Below are 25,145 nucleotides of genomic sequence, written 5' to 3'. Positions count from 1 at the left end.
AAATTTGCCCGATAGCTTTGTTTAAAAAAATCATTGTATTCCATCGTTGCTTTTTTTTTTGACAATATTTGCCACATATGCAGTAAAAATGGTGAGGGTTATTAACACAAGACTTCTGTGAAGAGCTCATACGTCCTGTGACAAAAACTCTCAGATCTGACAGTTGCATGAAGTAACTAACACAGTATCACATTTTTAGAAAAACTGTAACCAATAAGTAACGCAAGAAGCTTAGCTGCACAAAATAATGACTAAATGGCAGCTGTGAAATGGCTGATAGTCAAGGCGCTCTCTCTAACAAGGAAACCTCCCCATCGCAGCCCCCTCAGATTTAGTTATAAGTTGGCACAGTGGATAGGCCTTGAAAAACTGAACACAGATCAATCGAGAAAACAGGAAGAAGTTGTGTGGAACTATGAAAAAAATACGCAAAATATACAAACTGAATAGTCCATACGCAAGATAGGCAAATCAAGGAATATGTGAGCCCAGGAGTGCCGTGGTCCCGTGGTTAGCGTGAGCAGCTGCGGAACGAGAGGTCCATGGTTCAAGTCTTCCCTCGAGTGAAAAGTTTATTTTCTTTATTTTCGCAAAGTTATGATCTGTCGGTACGTTCATTGACGTCTCTGTCCACTGTAATAAGTTTAGTGTCTGTGTTTTGCGACCGCGCCGCAAAACCGTGCGATTAGTAGACGAAAGGACGTGCCTCTCCAATGGGAACCGAAAACATTTGATCGCAAGGTCATAAGTCAACCGATTCCTCTACAGGAAAACACGTCTGATATATTCCATACGACACTGGTGACGGCATGTGCGTCACATGACAGGAATATAGGTTGTCGACCCACCTAACTTGTACACTTGGCGAATGGGTAAAAAGATTCTTCTACCTTGCCCGATTTAGGTTTTCTTGTGGATGTGATAATCACTCCCAAAAAAGTGATGAAAACGTAGGAGTTTGTCACATAAACTGCAACAAATGAATGCAACAGTTTCACAGTCGCACAGTTTTCCATGTGCTCTGTCAAAACATATGTTTTTAACGTTTTTAAATTTTTCCGCGTGTAGATCGTCAAATCCTGCATATGTCCAAACAAATCTGAACATGTCCTGGAATTTTGGAGAGCGAAGTTGATTATGTGTGAGTGCCTGAACTTTGATAATAGTCTGGAAATAAAAAATTAAACTTTTCACTCGAGGGAAGACTTGAACCAAGGATCTCCCGTTCCGCAGCTGTTCATGCTAACCACGGGACCACCGCGCTCCTGAGTTCACACTATCCTTGATGTTGCCTATCTTGCCCATAGACTACACAGTTTGTATATTCTGCTTATTTTTTTCATAGTTCACACAACTTCTTCCTGTTTTCTCGATTGATCTGTGTTCAGTTTTTCTAGGCCTATCCACTGTGCCAACTTATAACTAAATCTGAGGGGGGTTCGATGGGGAGGTTCCCTTGTAAGAAGCAGAAAAAAAAATGTTCAAATGTGTGTGAAATCTTATGGGACTTAACTGCTAAGGTCATCAGTCCGTAACCTTACACACTATCTAACCTAAATTATCCTAAGGACAAATATACACACCCATGCCCGAAGGAGGACTCGAACCTCCGCCGGGACCAGCCGCACAGTCCATGACTGTAGCGCCTTAGACCGCTCGGCTAATCCTGCGCGGCTAAGAAGCAGAGATGGTTAATGTGATTTGCCAAAAGCGCATGAGGTGCCATCTGTAAGATTCTTGCCATAGTTACCAAACAATGGCACTAGGCCATATTGAGTCACAGGACATATTGAGTACAGTTACGTTACTGCGAAAAAGACAAGTTACTGAGGGTAGATTGGTGTTAAAAAAATTCTTATAGAAAGGTTTATCATGAGAACCAGAGTCTATTCAAACAAAATAATGTATATTCTAAGTGCTTCATCATCATATGTATCTAATTAGATTCCGTAATCTTACGCTGCAGATTTTTTTTCATTTTCTTTTTGTTCCGTTGTGTGATTATAGCCCACGCAGGACCTCTGTGAGAAGCTGCACTTTAATATAACTACACAGTACGATAGTGACGTTAGAAGAATAATCGCAGAGTTCACTCGAACACCTGTTTTCTATACTGTCGACTCTGATGGATTACTAATTATTCTTCGTGCTATAATGCCGTTGTTAATACACATCGATAACTCGAATGTCACACTAGACTAATCTGGGCTTGCACTATCGAAAGGGCATGTAAAAGTAATTTTGTTCGTAATGGAAAACTAAACAACGCTTTCCGCCAACTCTTGGTGTTGGATCAAGAATGATGTACGGTATTTGTTTGCGTCGACTCCGACTATAGCTTGCAAAACAGAAATTTCTAACACACACTATAACAGTAAAGAGAAATTCATATGACTCTTAGGAGTGACACACAGGATACTAACAGGCAACTGAAGGGAAAGTCATTTGCCTTAATTTTGATTTCAGTTGCTGGTTGGTGCATTCGTCGACGATCGTTCTGTAGGAATGAGGGCAAAATACTACAATTGGCAACCGTAACAGGACGTGAATTTCGCGAACATTGTAAGTTATATACCTCAGGGAACCTATAAATGGATTCTGTCACATAGAAACAATGACGTATTCGGTCTAAATGTTATTCCAACGCCGTGTTAAGGTACTGAAATGGATGATGTCTGTATTACGCATCTGTGGGTTAGCAATTACAATTTAGCCAACTGTTACTGAGTTTTAAGATAAAGTGGTAGAATATTGCTCTGTAGCTCAAAATTGTGTGTGGTAGGTGCTCTGTGATATCTATTTTTTAAATATGTATTGCACGTTAGGTATGTTGAGAAAAGGTAAATTTTCAAAAGAATTACACAAGAATGTGATCAAAGCCTTCATTACTCATTGAATTGGAATAATATGTACCGAAGTATCTCATAAAGGCTTGGCTGGAGGGCTAGACGGCAGCATGGCATCTCGCTTATCTGACCCTGGGCGTTGGGGGGCAGGGGAAGAGAACTCAGCCGGTGAAGACAATGCAAGGTTTGTGCTCTTAATGTGTTTATCTACGTGCTGTGCCAGTCACAGGCGTCGACTCGCACTTCAGTGGAGTACGTTCAGTCAACAGTGACATTAAGAGGCGGCAGAATGTGATGGCTACGGCCTACGTTTTGGCACCCATCCGTGTGTACCTTGAATACATTGCTGGAGTGGGCTTTCGGGAGAGGCTCTGCTGAATTTTTTGTTTGTTTTAAATGAAGATGTAATTTATATGAAACAGAGGACAGGAAAAGAAAGACTGCGAAATTCGTGACTTCCATTCGCACAGGGCATTGTAGTGATGCAATGACGAAAGCTGAAAATTTTTGCCGAATCACGACCCGAAGTCGGATGGGCGGATCCACTAGAACATTTGCTTTAGCCGTTTCGGCCATACAGACACTCTTTCCTTCCGACTGAAAGTCTCAGCACATCACACGCTGCAATGCAGCATCCCTCTTCCATTGGCCCCCTACTCGCAAATTACTGATTCTCGTTGGAGTTCGGACGATATTAGTGCATCCACATTGAAACAATCGTTAAGGAGCTATCTTACTTTTACAGATATGTATACATCTCAGATATATATATTGAAGATGTAATTGTTGTCCAGCTCTGTGGTAGCGGTACAACTGCGGAAAATTGTTTATAGTGTACTTTAGCGATGTCTTGTGCGCGACCTGTACACGCCTGAAGAAACACTGCCACTCGAATTTTCCACTGTTATGTACAGCTCTACTACAATCTAGCGTCGGAGTCCTCTAAGGTAGCATGATAGTGATTTATCTCGTCGCTCTACTGAATCGTAATCACTGTGCAGCCATCCCTGTTTATATTTTGCGTGGTTTCCCAAAATCGATTAAGGTGATTCTTTGGTTGCTGCCTTTGAAAAGAACACAGCCGATTTTGTTACGTATCTTTGTTCAATCCGAGCTTCTGCCCTAATCTTCATCCTCCCTTTTATTTCGCTTCCTGGTCTCCAGGAGACATTGGACAAATTTCCAAGAACAGCATAACGGAGAATTCGCCGTATTCTTTTTGAGTTGACAAAGCATAGCCATTGTACTGTTGAGCCAAGACTGAACAACCCATGCACTTTTCGCGAGGTAACCGTAGATGAAATGCGCAATTACCACCGCAGCCTTTGTCAAATGAATATCATTATTCAAAATATCTATTCGAAAAACTTTGTGTGATCTTATTTAGTCGAAAATTCTTAACAAAAAGCTGCTTGCAAAACACAAGTCGCAGGATGTAGATGGACTCAAGATTCGCGGCAACCTGTTGCAGAGACGGCCAGCTTTAACAGAAAATCAGAGAACAGAATAAAATAAATCGATAACAGAGTAGAAGTCCAAGTGTGTTATGTTTGCTAGTCCTAGGTGTCTTCGGAAACACAGAATGAAGGTGTGTTTAGAGTGTAACTTTCTGTCAACTCGAAGTTATTAAAAAGGCTGATGAGCTCGATTACCAGATAGTACGAGTGGTTTCTGCCTGAAACCACCATTCTATCTTTTCTTTATTTATTTATTTTTAAGCGCCAGTGTATTTTGCATGACATCACCTATGCTACTTCAAAACAGAGCCATGTAGTGGTACACCGAGATACTTCTACGAATGAAGTGCATTGCAGCAGTCACAGCGTTCATAGCAGAAAGTCGGCGCGGAGATTGTGCTACGTGATTGTAGGAGATTCTGTCTGACATGCGGTATTTTTTTCATAGTGATCATACCGAGGAGATTTACAATGCAAGGAAATGTATCTAGAGTTATTGTAACGTAAATTTAAGTTTCTACTACTGCTTTTCGAAATGAAACCTCTGGAGCAGAATGTACTTTTGATATAATTTTTTTTAAATTTTAGGTTCGTTTTTTCTTGTTATTTAGGACTATAGTTTGTTTTAGGCATATTGGTTCACGGGAGTTTCGAGATGTGAGATTGTCCAGGAAAAATGCGAAACTGCTTTCACATATATCTCATGAAATGATGGGTGCTTGAAAACTGCATATCCCAGTGGTTACAAAATGACGCCACATCCATAAGCAATTGACTGATTATATTTTGCCAATTTCTTCCTGTATTCATTGCTTACTAAGATAATGAAGGTCGGTTTTGTGAAAAATTTTAAAACTATATTCCCAAATGAAACCATCTCATTAAAATAATTGATTGTTTACTTTTAGACAGTTTCTTATTGTATTCCTATCTTACTATGATAATTTTGTGAAAAATTTTAAAATTAATTTTTTAAATTATTGGGAATCAGATGGTTAATATAAAGCATCCATATATTCACCGTAAGTTATTTAGGGAAACCACGGAGAACCTGAATCAGTGTGACCGGACGGAGATTTTAATTTCCCTGACTAGATTATGAGTGCAGCGCTCGAAAGCCCGATTGGAAGACGTCCTTATCGTGAACAGAGCACAAATGCATCACATACGAATGACATATACCGAATGAGAGAAGGACTATGCATTATGCAGGGGGAGTCAGCTAACGAGGGGACCATAAGGCAATCGAATTTTTGTATTTTTTTTATATTTATGATATGGGAACTTCAGAACTCAAATATCAGTTGGCCGAAGCAGGTTGTTTCAGCTCTCAAAAATTCTCGGGAAAATCGGCGTTAAAGTTTTCGCGCGTCTTCAATATATTGTAACAAGATCGATTTTTCGATGGCGCGTTTTGCTCTGTAGTAGAATAATCGCCTGCCATGTGGCGCCATGGGTTCGATTCCTGCCGATTTTTAAAAAATGGTGCATGTTCTACGAGCATTTTTGTGAAGACGAAAAAGAATTTAAAATTTCTAACGCATCTTTAATTTACATATTTTTTATGAACGATCTTTTATAAAAGATCAGTGATCAAGAAATTATATAGTGACAAAAATAATCGCAACAGCAAAAAATAATTAATGTAGAGTAATTAAATTTCGGGAGAACATTTATCTAGGTAACATATTTAAGTGACTATCAGTGCAAGATCACTGGTTAATGTAAGAGCGCGATAAGCCACTGCCAATGTGAAATGCTAGTAAATTAACAGGTATAACCCCCAGAGTGTTGAATGAAAATGTGCACGCATTGTGTTATACAGATGCCGGATGTCAGTTTATGGGATGGAGTTCCATGCCTGTTGCATTTGGTCAGTCAGTACAGGGTGTGGATGACGCTGGAGTTGTCGTCCGATGATTCCCCATATATTCTCTACTGGAGACAGATCTGGTGATCGAGCAGGAAAAGGCAACATGTCAACACTCTGTAGAGTATGTTGTGTTACAACAGCGGTATATTGGCGAGAGTTATCCTGTTAGAAAACACCCCCTGGAATGGTGATCATGAATGGCAGCACAACAGATCTAATCACCAGACTGACGTACAAATTTGCACTCAGGGTGCGTGGAATAACCGCGGGAGTGCTCCTGCTGTCATGTGAAGTCGCATCCCAGACCATAACTCCAGGTGTAGGTACAGCGTGCCCCGCAGACAAGTTGGTTGTAGGCCCCGACCGGTCTCCCTCTAACCAACACACGGTCATCACTGTGACCAACGCAGCACCAGCTTTCATCCGAAAACACAACAGACTTCCACCCTGCCCTCCCATGAACTCTCGCTTGACACCACTGAAGACGCAAATGGTGGTGGTTTGGGGTCAGTAGAATGTCCGATACAGGACGTCTGGCCCTGAAGTAACTGATCTGTAACGGTTTGTTGTGTCACTGTGGTGCCAACTGCTGCTGAAATTGCTGCTGCAGATGCAGTGTGATGCACTAGAGCCATACGTCGAACGCGATGGTCTTCCCTCTCGGTAGAGCTACGTAGCCGTCTAGGGCCCGCTCTTCTTGCGACCATACATTCTCATGACCACCACAGCCTGCAATCATGTACAGTGGCTACATTGCTGCCAGGTTTCTCTGCCATATCGCAGAAGGATCATCCAGCTTCTCGTAACCCTATTACACGATCTCGTTCAAACTCAGTGAGGTGTTGATAATGGCGTCTTTGTCGCCTTAAAGGCATCAACCCACCACGTCCAATGTCAAAGGTAAGTGACGCTCACGGCCGTTACAGTGTGTATTTAAAGCAAACCTGATTTGCATCCTCATAGTGGTGCCACTAACGCCACTCTTATGCGACTGCCGCGAAATTGAAATCGACATCGTCTTTCAGATGTAGAAATACGCCTAGCAACTTTCGTTTGTTGCATAACTCCACCTTGGTGCTGCGATTATTTTCCGTGTGTGTATTTGCAATTAAAACTGGATTTCTGTGTGTGATATGTAATTAGAAATAAGATGATGTGCGTTTTTCATAAAACGACAATTAGATACGTGTTGATTAACATATATTTGATGAACTTTATATTCAGGTGGCGTATTTATTCGAACTAAATGGAGAAACCGAAAAAAAAATTAAGACCGAAACGAGGCTCGAACCACCGATCCAGCGATTACCAAACTCGAGTACTACCGATTATTTTCCGTCTTTATGTATTTTACTCTTTATTTGAATGTCCACAGAAAATGAATATCTGTTCCAAAAATTGCATCGGCCATGAATCGAACCTGGGCCACCCACGTGGCAGGCGATCATTCTACCGCAAAGCCACATGGCCTGTCGAAGAAGTCGTCTGCGGATTGAGGAATTAAAGACACTCGGAAGAGTTCGAAGTCCATTTTATCCACAATTTTTAGAGTCCCTTCGAATTGCTTTGGTAGAATGTGGTGTGACTAGGTCCTCCCGTCGGGTAGACAGTTCGCCGGGTGCAAGTCTTTAGATTTGACGCCACTTCAGCGATGTGCGTGTCGATGGGGATGAAATGATGATGATTAGGACAACACAACACCCAGTCCCTGAGCGGAGAAAATCTCCGACCCAGCCGGGAATCGAACCCGGGCCCTTGGGATTGACATTCTGTCGCGCTCACCACTCAGTTCCCGGGGGCGGACTTTGGTAGAATGATGTATGAGTTCTGAACTTAACCAACCGTAAATACAAAAATCGATAGTCGTGCTGTTTCCTTGTAAGACAGCCGGCCGGAGTGGCCGTGCGGTTCTAGGCGCTACAGTCTGGAACCGAGCGAATCCTGCGTCGGGCATGGATGTGTGTGATGTCCTTAGGTTAGTTAGGTTTAATTAGTTCTAAGTTCTAGGCGACTGATGACCACAGAAGTTAAGTCGCATAGTGCTCAGAACCATTTGAACCTTGTAAGACAGGCCACCCCAAATACACCATAACAAGTAAACATATGGAGGAGTGGTTTTAGTTAAGTTATAGTGGACAGTGTAGCGAATTTTCTGACGCACGCAAGAGTTTTTTAGCGTTTATAGCTGATGAATTAAATTATGACAGCAACTTCGTTTCTTCAATGCACTGTAAATGTTTTTCTATGGTTTTGGGAAGAGCCTTCGAATGGGAATCCAGTGATGTAGCATGTGTGGAATTTCATCAAATAATAGCAACATAACAGCGCCTCAAATCACTGTCCCAGTAGCAGGAGAAGTGATACAACAGACTTCTGTCCAAATGTAAACACGTAACCCAGGTGGTGGGCATGTTTACCTGTGCGCTTGAAACGCATCTGTTCGTACTCTGCTGTCGTAGCGATCAGAAAATTTGCTTATGAAGCCATTCGGACTTTCTCTATGCATACAACAGTGGAAAAAGTGGACGTGGTTTTCGTTTATGGCGAATACGGTCGAAGTGCTACAGCAGCGATGGGACTGTATGCTGAAAGACATCCCGATCGTGTCAAGCCCTGACGGTCTATCATTGGAAAAACTATAAAATAAAATTCATGGAATAGGAAGTGTGAAGAATAAAAGATGACCACAAAAGACAACAGCGAATGATGAGAAAAATGTAACTAACATATTTGCAGCGTTAAAATATAACCCACGTGTCACTATGAGGCAGCCGGCCGGTGTGGCCGTGCGGTTCTAGGCGATTGAGTCTGGAACCGCGTGATCGCTACGGTCGCAGGTTCGAATCCTGCCTGGGGCATGGATGTGTGTGATGTCCTTAGGTTAGTTAGGTTTAAGTAGTTCTATGTTCTAGGGGACTGATGACCTCAGAAGTTAAGTCCCATAGTGCTCAGAGCCATTTCTGAACTATGAGGCAGGTTGAATGTGCCAGTGGGATCAGGCCAAGGGAGTGTTTTGCGAATACTATACTCCAACGGTTTTGATCCTTTGCGTACGTCACTCCATCAACAGCATCATGGCAATGACTTTCAAAATTGGTTACGGTTCACCGAAACGTGTCTGCGAAAAGTGCAAATTGATGTGGCGTTTCTGTGGAATATTTTGTTTACGGATGTAACATCGTTTACATATCATGGCCAAATCAAACTTCGCAACTGCACTACCTCTCAGTTGAGAATCCACTCCGAACTACAGAAGTGCAGAAACAACGACCTCGGTCTATCAATGTGTGATGCAGGCTTTTCATGAATAGCAGCATATGTGCCTGTTTTATTGATGGGAGTCTAAATAGCGACGTATCTGGAACTCTTAACATATATGCTAACGCAATTTTGTTTTTGAAGACATCTCACGAGACATAAGGCAATGAGAGTGGTATCGACGTGACGGATGTACCACCCATTCTGAGCAGATAATTACAAGTCTTACTCAAGGCCATCATTTTGTCGCACTTGATATGACAGTCATAGCAATAAACCCACGAACTGTACCTGATCTACATGTTTGCTTGTATTTGGTACAGTAGAACAGTAGTTAGCGGCACGGTTATTTTATTGCTGCCTGATCAAGTTCCACACATGTTATCTCGTTTTAGTCCTCTATGAAGGCTCTTTCTGTTGCCACAGAAAAAAAGTATATAGTTCTATCCGTGGTTACATGTTTGAGCGGACCGTAAACAAAACTCCCTCAAAATTACATAATGGAATCTTGTCCGAATTTTCATAGCCAAGCAAAGAGTAACAGATGAACAAATGAGGACTCAAATTTACCAACATGAGATCTACTTTTGCAAAGAAAGATTTAATTGCTTGAAATTAATGAAGGTACTTAAGAAAAACTTAATTAGTGATTTGAGGGAATATGTTTGACTGAATTTTCGTAGCCAAAGTGGAGAAACTGGGTATGAAGCTGTCCATCATAAGGCTTAATTTTGAAAAAAAAAAAACTCATTGAAAGTGATCAGAGTGACAATGAAAAACTTAATTAATGATCCGAACCAAATTTGAGGGAAAATTACACAATGGAGAATGGAATTTTGTTCGAATTTTCATAGTCAAACGGAGAGTGCGATATGGACACATGCAATATCAAGCTGACCAGCGTGGGATCTAAATTTTCAAAAAATTGTTTAACTGCTTGAAAGTAATAAGAGCAATAAAAAGAAAGTTGGTTAGTGATTAGAGGGAAAAATTTTTCCCGAATTTTCTGGGCCAAAAAAAGAGTGGGAAATGGATAATTGGGTTGTAGATTGACCAGGTTGAGGTCTAGTTTTGTAAAAAAAAAGCGATCGAATTTTTATGAAATAATTTAGCTAAAATTAATAGATTTGACGCGCCATTGAATGACGCTCGAAATCATGTATAGCAAATAAGGTGTCGAGTCAGAATCTACATGTACATCCATACTCCGCAAGCCACCTGACGGTGTGTGGCGGAGGGTACCTTGAGTACCTCTATCGGTTCTCCCTGCTATTCCAGTCTCGTATTGTTCGTGGAAAGAAAGATTGTCGGTATGCCTCTGTGTGGGCTCTAATCTCTCTGATTTTATCCTCATGGTCTCTTCGCGAGATATACGTAGGAGGGAGTAATATACTGCGTGACTCCTCGGTGAAGGTATGTTCTCGAAACTTCAACAAAAGCCCGTACCGAGCTACTGAGCGTCTGTCCTGCAAAGGCTTCCACTGGAGTTTACCTATCATCTCCGTAACGCTTTCGCGATTACTAAATGATCCTGTAACGAAGCGCGCTGCCCTCCGTTGGGTCTTCTCTATCTCTTCTATCAACCCAATCTGGTACGGGTCCCACACTGGTGAGCAATATTCAAGCTGTTGTGACTTGGCAAGACAGCCAAGCCACTATGAGATAGCCGAAAGGCACGCGTTTAAGCTCACGCAGGCTGGCGTGAGGTCTGGAACAGTTAAAGGAGTTGAGTCAAGTAAAAAAAGTACGTAGCTTCTGGAATACTTAACTTTAACCCATAATTGGTGAACATCGCTCTTGTTGATACATGAATTACAAGATCAATAGCAACTGATAATGGCGCCTTGCTAGGTCGTAGCAAATGACGTAGCTGAAGGCTATGCTAACTATCGTCTCGGCAAAAGAGAGCGTAATTTGTCAGTGAACCATCGCTAGCAAAGTCGGCTGTACAACTGGGGCGAGTGCTAGGAAGTCTCTCCAGACCTGCCGTGTGGCGGCGCTCGGTCTGCAATCACTGATAGTGGCGACACGCGGGTCCGACGTATACTACCGGACCGTGGCCGATTTAAAGGCTACCACCTAGCAAGTGTGGTGTCTGGCGGTGACACCACACAAGCAGTGGGCGAACAAACATACTGTAACCTACTTCCTTTGTTTTCGGATTGCATTTCCTGAGGATTCTTCCAATGAATCTCAGTCTGGCATCTGCTTTACCGACCATCAATTTTGTATGATCATTCCATTTTAAATCACTCCTAATGCCTACTCCCAGATAATTTATGGAATTAACTGCTTCCAGTTGCTGACCTGCTATATTGTAGCTAAATGATAAAGGATATTTCTTTCTATGCATTCGCAGCACATTACACTTGTCTACATTGAGATTCAATTGCCATTCCCTGCACCATGCGTCAATTCGTTGCAGATCCTCCTGCATTTCAGTACAATTTTCCATTGTTACAACCTCTCGATATACTACAGCATCATCCGCAAAACACCTCAGTGAACTTCCGATGTTATCCACAAGGTCATTTATGTATATTGTGAATAGCAACGGTCCTACGACACACCCGTGCGCACACCTGAAATCACTCTTACTTCGGAAGACTTCTCTAAATTGAGAATGACATTTGTTCCACCAGACAAATATCTCCCAATATTCTTTAAAATCCTAAGTTAAAAAGTGAATTTTAAACTCTCAGTCGGTACCTCATTTGCTGTACATAGTTTAGCGTCATTCAAAAGGTGCAACAAATATTTATCAAATCTGATTATTTCCTACTTTTAGAAGAATCAGTTCACGAAATATTTGACGGTTTTTCTTGAAATGTTTTTTATTGAAAAGGCGGCATAGTAATTCGGCAGCTATAAACTGAAAAACTTATTTGCATATTTCAAAAGCATCGCCACATTTTCCTCTAAAACTTAGCGGAAACCTCACGTCGGTATGTTTAACTGTTCTACGCATATTTTGGGTAACCTGTCTTAGTTGCCTAACCCTCTATATTTCATCGCCTACGTGAAGCGACTGAATTTGTTTTCGATTCAATGAAGAACGTGTACCATCACTTTTGTATACCGCCTGAAAGGCGGCGCGTGGGTCTGTTCCTGTAACAATAGGGTAGGCCCAATGTAGATAAGGTGACGCAGAACTCTCGGTACTGGAGTTAAAAGTGGTTTTACAACACAATAATTTGAATATATGAATCGTAACTTAACTTTGGCTGAGATGAGCACATAAGTGCGAAGCTGTACATCAATCAAATCTAACATCGGCTAAAAGTTACAAAGGCAAAATATGTAGTGGCTCGCCCACTAGGAAACAGAAACAATGTTGCTTGGTTGTCTACTCGGAATCAAATGGGTAGAATCTGGAGCGGCGCTCGTAGAGCTGCACAGCGCCGGCTAGAGGGCGCTATCGTCGGTGTCGGTGTCGTGGTGCCAACCTAAGAACTTGTACCAACGCCGTGGCATCGTAGCTATCGATACCACAATCACCTGATATTTTAACCAAAAACTGCGAGTGGCGATTCTTAAGGGGTGAAGTGAAGATTAGGGTCTAACATTCTGTCAACGCCGAACTTCTTTCAGACGAGTAGGGAAGAAAATCGGTCATGTTCTCTGCCTTAAGCAACTTAGGCAAACCACAGGTAACCTAATCCTAGATGGTTGGACAAGGATTTGAACCTCGCTCCTCCAGAACACGAATCTACGGTCGTAACCACTACGCCATCTCGCCCAGTGCGAGATTCTTCATATTTTAATTCGGTAAATTTTTCAAAAAATACTACGTAATGTGAATCCATTACTGTATCCGTAGTAGGAAACTCGACGGGTCGGTCTGCCTTCTGTACGTACTCAGAGACGCTCCACAGATTCTTTGGAGACGTACCTGACAATTTGAGCGATTGCCCAATAAGTAGTGAACAGAAGTCTTTTATTCAATTCATTGAACTTATAGGCTTACCACTCGCTTTTCTATCTGCTACAGTGCTGTGGGTTCAAATTATAAAATATTGTAGAATTTTTTAAATTGTTTATTCAATCGAATATTTGAAACCATTTCCGAGTAACTAATCTTGTTGCTGTTGTCATAGTTAAGAGGCAAGCCGCATAAAAATATCTTTTAATACCGTTTAATTTTGTTGTATGGTGTGATGCCTTGTGTCGAGCGATTCTTTGTGATTAGGAGTTTTTCTGGCTGTTTTGTGATGTTATGGTGAACAGACAAAAGAAGCTGGGCACAGTGTTGTATTCATAGTGAATATACCATCGCTTCTTGTTACAGTATATGTTGACTCACTGCTATTTCGTCTTTCTCTCTCGAAAATAAATGAAAATACGGGTATAAAGGTCTATAGAATACAAATGTGGACAGTAGCGCAGAGAGATCAACGAAGTCTAGCAGTCATCGGAAATGGTTTTATGCAGATAAGTTATAGAATATCCAAATTACAAAAGAAGACTAATGAAGAAACAAAAGGGATTACTACAGAGCGCAGGAAGACGGGATAATGCGACCACGACTATTCAAAATGAAAGTTTCCACAGTTAAAGATATACCTCTCTGAGAATGCTAGTTCATTGACTTTAACAGTGGCAATTCAAAATATATACACTGACATTTCCCCGAATATAGAGACCTATATAACAATAAATGCATCAGAACTAAAGACTTATGTCAAGTACCAAGTGTACACTAAACACGAACAGTGGTATATGGTTCTTCAATTTCTCCACTCGTATTTTATGACGAAATAAATCTCTGGTGAACAGCCTCGTATGAACGTGCATAGGACACAATATTTCGGCAATCGACCACGTTGCCATCATCAGGTGCGCTGATGCACCCGAGATTTATTTCGTAACAGTGGTACAGTCAAAAAAATGGCTCTGAGTATTATGGGACTTAACATCTGAGGTCATCAGTTAGTCGTATTTCAAATGGTAATGCTACATAAGAAGGGTGGTTCAAGATCAATCTCCAAGAATAGTATGGATATGGCAGCCACCAGAGATCAAACAAATGGTGTTAATAATGAAGAAAGAGGAGTACTAGACTACTTTTGGCAAGACGGGGATGCTTCAAAGTCAGGATACGAATGTAACAAATTCGAAAAGTCTGAACAGATTTTTTCAAGACTTTCTTCTAGTCTGTGTAAACATTCGGTTAGGTTAGGCGCTAGTAGGAATCATCTTTATGTATGTCAAGTTAAAAAGGGTTTAATTCAATCCAACGTAGGGATGCAATGACGTCTCTGATTATGAAATACAATTACATGTGCTTATAAAAACCGTAATTACCTCCTTTCGTAAGGCTATACAGTAACACATATACACGTATTCAGAGAACATATAATATCGAAAAAGTTTGTCTATTGTGTGAGGCTTCTCACTGTGTCTGTGAAGTCTTGTGCGTAGACTCAAGGCGACAATACTCATATCTTCGTCTCCCGTCTGCACTATTATACCAAACAATGACAGTGAGAACTGGGATAGCTAGTATCACGAGCTGCAGAGTAAATCTCTGTAAAAGCACATATTTCAGTCATCTGAAGACTAGTGGTTATACAGTCGAAACTGGTTATGATTTTTACAGCAACAATCAGAAAATAAATATGACTGGTTGCAGTTGTTATGATCATACCAAAAGGCACTCTATACTCACGATACTGAACTCAATTTTGTCGTCTTATGTTTTTTAACTCGCAATAATGTGTTAATATACTGTCATGAAAATAATATTATCAGTAGATGACTGCCGTGACAAACGAAACAGCTAATAAAGTGCAATAATTGCGATATTGTTGTCTGGATATGCAGTTATTATAGTTGTCCTCGACTTGCGCCATAGGGTGGTGGGATTTCGGGTTCCGCTGGATAGGTCAGGAGTCCACTACACGCAACATGCGGCTACACGGGTAGCAGGGGTTGTGTGGCGTGGGCTGGGCGGTTTTTTAGGTTAGATGGCCTTGGGCAACTACAGAAAGGGCAACAGCCTCAACGGGTGCGGGGCAAAGTCAGGACATGCGGGGACCAAGCAGCAATCGGTATTGTAATTGTCAACTGTCGAAGCTGCGTTGGTAAAGTACCGGAACTTCAAGCGCTGATAGAAAGCACCGAAGCTGAAATCGTTATAGGTACAGAAAGCTGGCTTAAGCCAGAGATAAATTCTGCCGAAATTTTTACAAAGGTACAGACGGTGTTTAGAAAGGATAGATTGCATGCAACCGGTGGTGGAGTGTTCGTCGCTGTTAGTAGTAGTTTATCCTGTAGTGAAGTAGAAGTGGATACTTCCTGTGAATTATTATGGGTGGAGGTTACACTAAACAACCGAACTAGGTTAATAATTGGCTCCTTTTACCGACCTCCCGACTCAGCAGCATTAGTGGCAGAACAACTGAGAGAAAATTTGGAATACATTTCACATAAATTTTCTCAGCATGTTATAGTCTTAGGTGGAGATTTCAATTTACCAGATATAGACTGGGACACTCAGATGTTTAGGACGGGTGGTAGGGACAGAGCATCGAGTGACATTATACTGAGTGCACTATCCGAAAATCACCTCGAGCAATTAAACAGAGAACCGACTCGTGGAGATAACATCTTGGAACTACTGATAACAAACAGACCCGAACTTTTCGACTCTGTATGTACAGAACAGGGAATCAGTGATCATAAGGCCGTTGCAGCATCCCTGAATATGGAAGTTAATAGGAATATAAAACAAGGGAGGAAGGTTTATCTGTTTAGCAAGAGTAATGGAAGGCAGATTTCAGACTACCTATCAGATCAAAACGAAAATTTCTGTTCCGACACTGACAATGTTGAGTGTTTATGGAAAAAGTTCAAGGCAATCGTAAAATGCGTTTTAGACAGGTACGTGCCGAGTAAAACTGTGAGGGACGGGAAAAACCCACCGTGGTACAACAACAAAGTTAGGAAACTACTGCGAAAGCAAAGAGAGCTCCACTCCAAGTTTAAACGCAGCCAAAACCTCTCAGACAAACAGAAGCTAAACGATGTCAAAGTTAGCGTAAGGAGGGCTATGCGTGAAGCGTTCATTGAATTCGAAAGTAAAATTCTATGTACCGACTTGACAGAAAATCGTAGGAAGTTCTGGTCTTACGTTAAATCAGTAAGTGGCTCGAAACAGCATATCCAGACACTACGGGATGATGATGGCATTGAAACAGAGGATGACACGCGTAAAGCTGAAATACTAAACACCTTTTTCCAAAGCTGTTTCACAGAGGAAGATCGCACTGCAGTTCCTTCTCTAAATCCTCGCACAAACGAAAAAATGGCTGACATCGAAATAAGTGTCCAAGGAATAGAAAAGCAACTGGATTCACTCAATAGAGGAAAGTCCACTGGACCTGACGGGATACCAATTCGATTCTACACAGAGTACGCGAAAGAACTTGCCCCCCTTCTAACAGCCGTGTACCGCAAGTCTCTAGAGGAACGGAGGGTTCCAAATGATTGGAAAAGAGCACAGATAGTCCCAGTCTTCAAGAAGGGTCGTCGAGCAGATGCGCAAAACTATAGACCTATATCTCTTACGTCGATCTCTTGTAGAATTTTAGAACATGTTTTTTGCTCGCGTATCATGTCATTTCTGGAAACCCAGAATCTACTATGTAGGAATCAACATGGATTCCGGAAACAGCGATCGTGTGAGACCCAACTCGCCTTATTTGTTCATGAGACCCAGAAAATATTAGATACAGGCTCCCAGGTAGATGCTATTTTTCTTGACTTCCGGAAGGCGTTCAATACAGTTCCGCACTGTCGCCTGATAAACAAAGTAAGTGCCTACGGAATATCAGACCAGCTGTGTGGCTGGATTGAAGAGTTTTTAGCAAACAGAACACAGCATGTTGTTATCAATGGAGAGACGTCTACAGACGTTAAAGTAACCTCTGGCGTGCCACAGGGGAGTGTTATGGGACCATTGCTTTTCACAATATATATAAATGACTTAGTAGATAGTGTCGGAAGTTCCATGCGGCTTTTCGCGGATGATGCTGTAGTATACAGAGAAGTTGCAGCATTAGAAAATTGTAGCGAAATGCAGGAAGATCTGCAGCGGATAGGCACTTGGTGCAGGGAGTGGCAACTGACCCTTAACATAGACAAATGTAATGTATTGCGAATACATAGAAAGAAGGATCCTTTATTGTATGATTATATGATAGCGGAACAAACACTGGTAGCAGTTACTTCTGTAAAATATCTGGGAGTATGCGTGCGGAACGATTTGAAGTGGAATGATCATATAAAATCAATTGTTGGTAAGGCGGGTACCAGGTTGAGATTCATTGGGAGAGTGCTTAGAAAATGTAGTCCATCAACAAAGGAGGTGGCTTACAAAACACTCGTTCGACCTATACTTGAGTATTGCTCATCAGTGTGGGATCCGTACCAGATCGGTCTGACGGAGGAGATAGAGAAGATCCAAAGAAGAGCGGCACGTTTCGTCACAGGGTTATTTGGTAACCGTGATAGCGTTACGGAGATGTTTAATAAACTCAAGTGGCAGACTCTGCAAGAGAGGCGCTCTGCATCGCGGTGTAGCTTGCTGTCCAGGTTTCGAGAGGGTGCGTTTCTGGATGAGGTATCGAATATATTGCTTCCCCCTACTTATACCTCCCGAGGAGATCACGAATTTAAAATTAGAGAGATTAGAGCGCGCACGGAGGCTTTCAGACAGTCGTTCTTCCCGCGAGCCATACGCGACTGGAACAGGAAAGGGAGGTAATGACAGTGGCACGTAAAGTGCCCTCCGCCACACACCGTTGGGTGGCTTGCGGAGTATCAATGTAGAATGTAGATGTAGATGTAACTGTGTACAGATCCTCAAGGGGAAATCCTTAGCTGGTTGTGAGAAATCTAGATTTGTTTTTGAGCTACCATATAGGCGTGATGAAAGAGTTAACATTTTGTGGAGTTTTCAGCACTTCTTAAAATATTCTGACATAAAAGGTCCAGAAACGTTATTCGGCTGTTGCAATCTGATTTCGGTAGTAAAATTTTCACCTTTATAGATTAAGAAAAGAAAATTGTAAATGGTAACTTTTCCATAAATAGTGTTTAAGCTGAAAACGTTGATGTTGACACATTTGTTAGCGCACTATATGCCCATGATAGATAACTATTAAAAATCCTCACTGTGGCACCATACATATTTAGACATAGCTATGCAATACTGTAATTATTATTAATGATTTCAGTGTGTGGAATTTTAAGAATAACTTAAAATGAAATAGGCTGGAATGAAGTAAATCAGGAAAAGGTTGCTAATGTGAAATTTTATGTGTTTAATAATACACTTATGTACTGAAAGTAGCTTTCCTAAAATAGTTCAAATAGTTCAGAAATTAGATTCAAAAGCATAATATCCATGCATAACTTAAGACATTAAAATGTTTTGTAAACAGAAAAGTGAAATTTATATAATTTCCAGAACGACTAAAGATTTTTGTTATTATCCTTCTGCATAATTACTATAAAATGGCAGAAATTATTTATACTAATAACAGAGTTTAATAAATGTAGAATACACTGAAATGCATAAAATAGCATTTCAGTTAAACAAAACGGCTACACGTTGATCGATATGCCACAAATTACAAGATTTTTTTAAAATTTTGCAGTAGAAGTGGACTCAAGTAATTGGGAATAAGAAGCAAGAAAAAACATTGAAAATATCAATCTATAAAAATTAAGCAACTAGAAGTAGCCGCCAACGCACTTTACAAAAATCAATAAAATTATAAAAATTCTCAAAATGTGGTTTTGAACACAATTCTACGGGGTTGGTCTAGCTCATTAGTCATGTCTTTAACTATATTTTTCCAGAGAATATGCCACTTACACATCTCTTTGTAAGACAAATGACAGTAAAATTCTAAATAAGTTTCAATTATTGTCTTTACTCATTTCTTTTTCTAAAATTACTCGAGAAACTAATGTACTCAGGATGCCCGTTACATTTAAGTAGAAGTAATTATTGTAGTTCTGCATTAAAGTTTGGGTTCCAATAGCGTTTCTCCATTGAGAATACCATTTTTACGTTTATTCGAAAGGTGTTACAAAACTTAAAAAAGAAAATATCTCCATCTGTTACTTCTTGTTATTTGTCCATATCGTTAGATTATGCACCCCACAATTCTTTCTAATAAAAGTTTAAATTTCACGGAATTGATGGTATTACAAACAACTGCTTTGAGTCAAACTTAACAGAAAGAATGCAAACAATGGCACTGAACAAGTTACTAATGCTGGAAGGAGAAAAAAAAATTGTGATTGGGTAAAGACTGACGAATGGCGTCTAGCGAGGTTCGATTTTGTGCAGCTCATCCAACTTATATACGTGCGTATGATTTATGACTTTCTGTGGGAGTAATAGATTTTTAGAAATCTTCTGACTCAGTTTCAACAAAATCCTTAATAGTGGTCATAGAGAAACAAGTACTGATTAAGCCTGTCAGTATTCTGAAAAGTACATACTCTAATGCTAAAGTGTCCAGTAGACTTCATGAAGATAATGAGAAATTCAGAACTGAAACAGGAGGCGGACAAGGAGAGTTTTCTGGAACCGTGCGACCGCTACGGTCGCAGGTTCGAATCGTGCCTCGGGCATGGATGTGTGTGATGTCCTTAGGTTGGTTAGGTGTAAGTAGTTCTAAGTTCTAGGGGACTGATGACCCAAGTTAAGTCCCATAGTGCTCGGAGCCATTTCAACCAAGGAGAGTTTACATAATCAAAACTATTGTCGACAGTTCTATAAAAAGTTTTTCAGATCCTTAAACTGCGAAGAAAGAATGGTATTTATGATAAGAGCATACGTGAACCAGCATGGTTTAGCAGTTGAGTTTGTGTTGTTTGCCATTCGTATACATAAATTTCCGCGAGGAATGACAGAACTTAATGAAAAATGTTTGAGAGTAGGCGTAAAAAATCAATTATAAAAGTAACTGAATCAATATATGAAAGAGAAAATGAGACAAAGAAACAATGAAAACGTACGACCAGTTGATGAACTTTTGTATAAAGGGCAGCTAAAGACATCCACTGGATGGACAGCACAAGAATTAAGCAGAAGCGTAGACATGATATGAAGTGCTTTTGGTAAAATAAATGGGGTTTTCCAAACGAATCTTTTGATGTGTCTGAAAATGAAAGTTTACAATCAGTATCAGTTTTGCGTATCGTAGTGAGACAAGGAGTTTGAATGTAAAAACTAACGCTTAGCAAGAAATGGAAAGATTTATGTTGAGAATCACTAGGAGAGACGGAGAAAACTTAAGTGAACAAAAAGAAAAAGAGAGACATAATTATGACTCCCACGAAAATGAAATGGAGGCAGCCAGAATAAAAGAAGAATTAATGAGTGAATGGAACGACGAAATCTAGTTACGGCGTATGCCACGTACGTAGAAACGTCATCTAGCTGCTCAGTTACTCATTGAGCCATCGCGTACAGCAAACCCTAAATATTAACTATTGAGATCGTGAACTCTAACGCTATTTTTAAATACTTTATCTTTGGATATGCCAGAAACGTCCAAATCAGAGTTCCGTTGTACCGGACTTGCTAGTTGCAGTTTGGCGTGGCTAGTGTGCGCAGCGAGAATTGTGTTTGTCAGCTGGCGTGTTGTATGCTGTTCGCAGGCAGCCAACAGCGACGACGCGGCGGCGAGCAAGCAGCAGAGCGTTGTAACCGGCGACCTGCAGCACGCCGTCGACCTGTTCGAGGACGCACTGCAGAAGACCAGCAACAGCCACCACGTCACAGGTAATTTACACACGCTCTTTGCGATTCCTTCGTTTGCTCCATTTTATTACCGTCTTCAACGACACGTTGTACCATTGTAGACTCCATTGTAAATCATCTTTGACAGAGTAAATGTAATATAGCAGAAAACGCTAATACTACGTACTTCGTATGATATCGTATGGCACTGATGGCCGAGAGCCCCATCTGGGGAAGATCGTCCACCGAGTTGCAAGTCTTTTCAGTTGCTTGTCGATGATGATGAAGAAATGATGATGAGGACAACACAACACCCAGTCCCCGAGCAGAGAAGATGTACGATCGAGCCGGGAATCGAACCCGGACCCGCTGCATGGCAGTCAGATGCGCTGACCAATCAGCTAAGGGGGGCGAACACGTACTGAACAGATCTGAAGAGAGACATTGCAGAAACAATTCAAATTACGCAATCAATGAGTGACATAATCTGGAGAGAAATGATGAAATATTTATGATAATGGAATTTATTGCACTATTTGCTAAAAAAAATGTTTGTGTGTATAACAGTACAACATATAGTAACTATTTGTTTTGCCAAGCGACATTCGACTTACAAGTGCTCGTGAAGAAATAGCTGTCGTCGTCAAAGTCGTTATCATGCTGGTTAACTACTTTGGAAAACTGCAATCGAAAGGCGTGTTCCACCAACTCTCTGAGCGAAAGCCATCTTTGGTATTATAGCTAAGAAATATCCGAAAATGTTAAACATAAGCAGCGAATAAATTTAAAGTGAGTTAACTGCTGAACATATACTGAGTGAAGGTCTTAGCTACCGGAAGTAATCTCAGGTCATCCACGTGGCAAACAAATGACGAAAGGTGAATACTTGATAGTCCTTGAGATCAATATACCTCTGGCGTACATCTGAACCACATTGCATTTAGGTTAAAAGTATACAACAACTAAATCAAAACTTACACTTACCTGAATTCTTACTGTCACACGTTAAAAATCTTATTACATGTTAATCGACATACATATAAAGAATCATAAATAACTGTACAGAAAATGAGGTAAAATATCAAATCTTTAAGAGTTCAAAATACAATTAAAATCAAAATAAAATACCTGCAAAACGTAATAGATCAGTAGGACCGTGTGGGAAGTACGGAGGAGTGGGAATACGTTGAACTTGAAAAAGGAAAATGTACTAAGCTGCTGTTGATCGTTTAAAATGATATGAGAGCTGTTTACTGATCTCATGCGCTGCAGTCAAGTGAAGCTATCGTCATTTGTTTCCATAGTGAACGACATGAGGCTACGTCCGGCAGTTATGGCCTTCACTCAGTACATGATCGGGAGTTAATGCGTTTTACAGTTATTCATTGTTTACGTGTAACATTTTCTAACAAGTCTTGGTTTTTTTTAAATCATCGCTTTCGATCTGAGTGTTTTCGCATCATGCCTTTTGACTGCAGTGTCTCTTCCAGCACGATAACGACTTCGACGATGACAGTCAACTGTTTCCTAAAGAGGACATGTAAGTCAAAACTCACGTAAAAAATTACGTATTTACTATACATTGTATTATCATTCATACATACATGTACATTTTTCTATCAAATATTTACAGAAAATTCCATTAACGTAATAATTTCATCGCATGTATAATGATTATACAGGCCTGCATTTTTTCGTTTGTATCATGTTTTTCAATTTTTGATGATTTTTTCCTATGTATGTTTGTGCGTCGAATCCCAAAAATGATCTTAATTTTTTCTATCGCATCAGAACTTTTTGCAAATCACAGTTTGTCAAAATGTGTTGTACATATGGAAAAAAATGACAAATATAAGACGTACTGACAGATTTAAATACATAATAATGCTGCCATCTGTCGGTTTCTGATGAAAACATATCTTTGACAACATGAACTGGCACAGGACAGCACTTACGTCATTAAACGTGTTGTACATCTCAGCTGTCAGTGTTAGCGCATCCGTTCGTACGTACCGTCCCGTGATCAAAAGTGTTTGTATCGGCGGATATACGCTGAAAAGCAAACATACAGTATTCGAAATAGCGTCAAGAGGCTGTAAAAAGTCTGCATATTCCTGTTATTACATTTGGGTGAGCTAATGCTGTCAAGGCAGAAAAGATATGTAACATCGTTCGTGCAGCAAGTGTATCTCGCATATTTCGGTGTGAAAGTAAGAGATCAAACAAAACTTGGGTACCCCACAATGTTTGGTATACGTGTATTGATCGACTGAGACGGTGGTCAAATGGTGAACTGATGATCGTTATTTTTGTTCAACCGGTATTCAAGGTTTCAATGTAAAAATAAAAAGAACATCGTCTAGCTAAATCTGCCATGTGTTTATGTCCTGGCCCTAACGGCCTAAATGTACCACTGGCTATGCAACCTGAACACTTACCTGAAGTAGTTAGAAATGAAATCAAGTGAAGAAACCGAAGATAATAAAGAGGAGTACGAGCCTGACAAATCTGCACCACTACCTTTTATACAATGTGAACTATCTGATTCGCGACTTACATCTGACCAAAGAGGATTTACAATTGTTTCGTTCAAGGCTTAAAGATCTGACCCTTCGTTTTCCTGGTTCTGGTACAGAGAAAAAAATTTTATTCCCCTTTCGGAAGAAGGAGACTTCGTATTCTGCAATGAGACATTAAACATTCCGGACGAAAGCACTGATTGGAGACTTGATCGATTCGTCGAAACGAATCCAGTTGTCTTGCTTCAAAACGGAAACAGATATGCGTCAATACACCTAGGGCATTCTGTACGCTTAAAAGAACGGTACGTCAATTTACAATTTATTCTCCAGAAAATTAAGTACGGCGATCGTAAGTGGGTCATGTGTGGTGACCTGAAAGTAATATAGATGATCCATGGACAACAAGACGGGTATATAAAGTTTCCTTGTTTTTTATGTGAGTTGGATAGCAGAGACGGGAAAAATAATTAGAAACAGAAATACGGACCACAAAGAGCTTCACTGGAACATGGAGTAAAAAAAGTGCTCCAAAAACCTCTCATCGAATCGATGAAAGTTCTCCTTCCACCTCCACATATTAAATTAGGCTTTATGAAGCAATTTGTGAAAGCTTTACCAAAAGATGGTAAATGTCTCCAGGATATTTGTAACAAATTTAGAGGCTTATCGACCGAAAAACTAAAAGAAGGTGCTTTAAGGGTCCAGACTTGAGAAAATTTTGCAAAGATGTAAATTTTGAAAAAGAAATGGAAGATACTGAAACAGAAACCTGGGTCACCTTTATAGACGTTGTAACCAAGTTTCTGGGCAACAAAAAGGATCCGAATTTCAAGTCTATCTCTGAGGCTATGCTGCACATGTACCAAAATTTAGGCTGTTCCTTGAGTTTGAAGGTTAATTTCCTACATTCACATTTGGACTAATTTCCTGAGAATCTGGGTGCTTTTAGTTAAGAGTTGGGTGAGAGATTTCATCAGCACACAAAGAAACGGAGAAGCGTTACCAAGGATGGTTGAGTACTACAATGATGGCTGTCTATTGCTGGGTGTTGCACCGAGATGATCCTAGAAGAGCACATGCACGGAAAAGTCTGAAACAGGGCATGGCTCGCCGGCCGAAGTGGCCGAGCGGTTCTAGGGGCTACAGTCTGAAACCGCGCGACCGCTACGGTCGCAGGTTCGAATCCTGCCTCGGGCATGGATGTGTGTGATGTCCTTAGGTTAGTTAGCTTTAAGTAGTTCTAAGTTCTAGGGGACTGATGACCTAAGAAGTTAAGTCCCATAGTGCTCAGAGCCATTTGAGCCACAGGGCATGGCTGGTTCAAAGAGACGGCGACAGACAGAGAGACAAACTGAGTTTCTTATCTCCTGTGTTCTGTTATATTGTTGTCTATTATAAGCCGCAAAAATGCGTTTTATATGAAAC

The 25,145-nt window shown here is 40.7% G+C and overlaps 1 protein-coding gene across 1 annotated transcript in view; it reads left to right on the top strand.

The window, feature by feature from the left end:
- LOC126470118 (KN motif and ankyrin repeat domain-containing protein 3) overlaps positions 1-25,145 on the top strand; it is a 400,202-nt gene that overhangs the window by 197,690 nt on the left and 177,367 nt on the right. Inside the window, exon 4 of the mRNA XM_050097722.1 lies at positions 21,117-21,240. Within this exon, the coding sequence (XP_049953679.1) occupies positions 21,117-21,240 (124 nt within the window). The remainder of the gene's footprint in view (positions 1-21,116; positions 21,241-25,145) is intronic.

This window comes from Schistocerca serialis, chromosome 3 (assembly GCF_023864345.2).
Source record: "Schistocerca serialis cubense isolate TAMUIC-IGC-003099 chromosome 3, iqSchSeri2.2, whole genome shotgun sequence".
Classification (NCBI taxonomy): domain Eukaryota; kingdom Metazoa; phylum Arthropoda; class Insecta; order Orthoptera; family Acrididae; genus Schistocerca; species Schistocerca serialis.
Note: the sequence above shows the minus strand (reverse complement) of the source record. Positions and strands in the feature narration are given on the sequence as shown.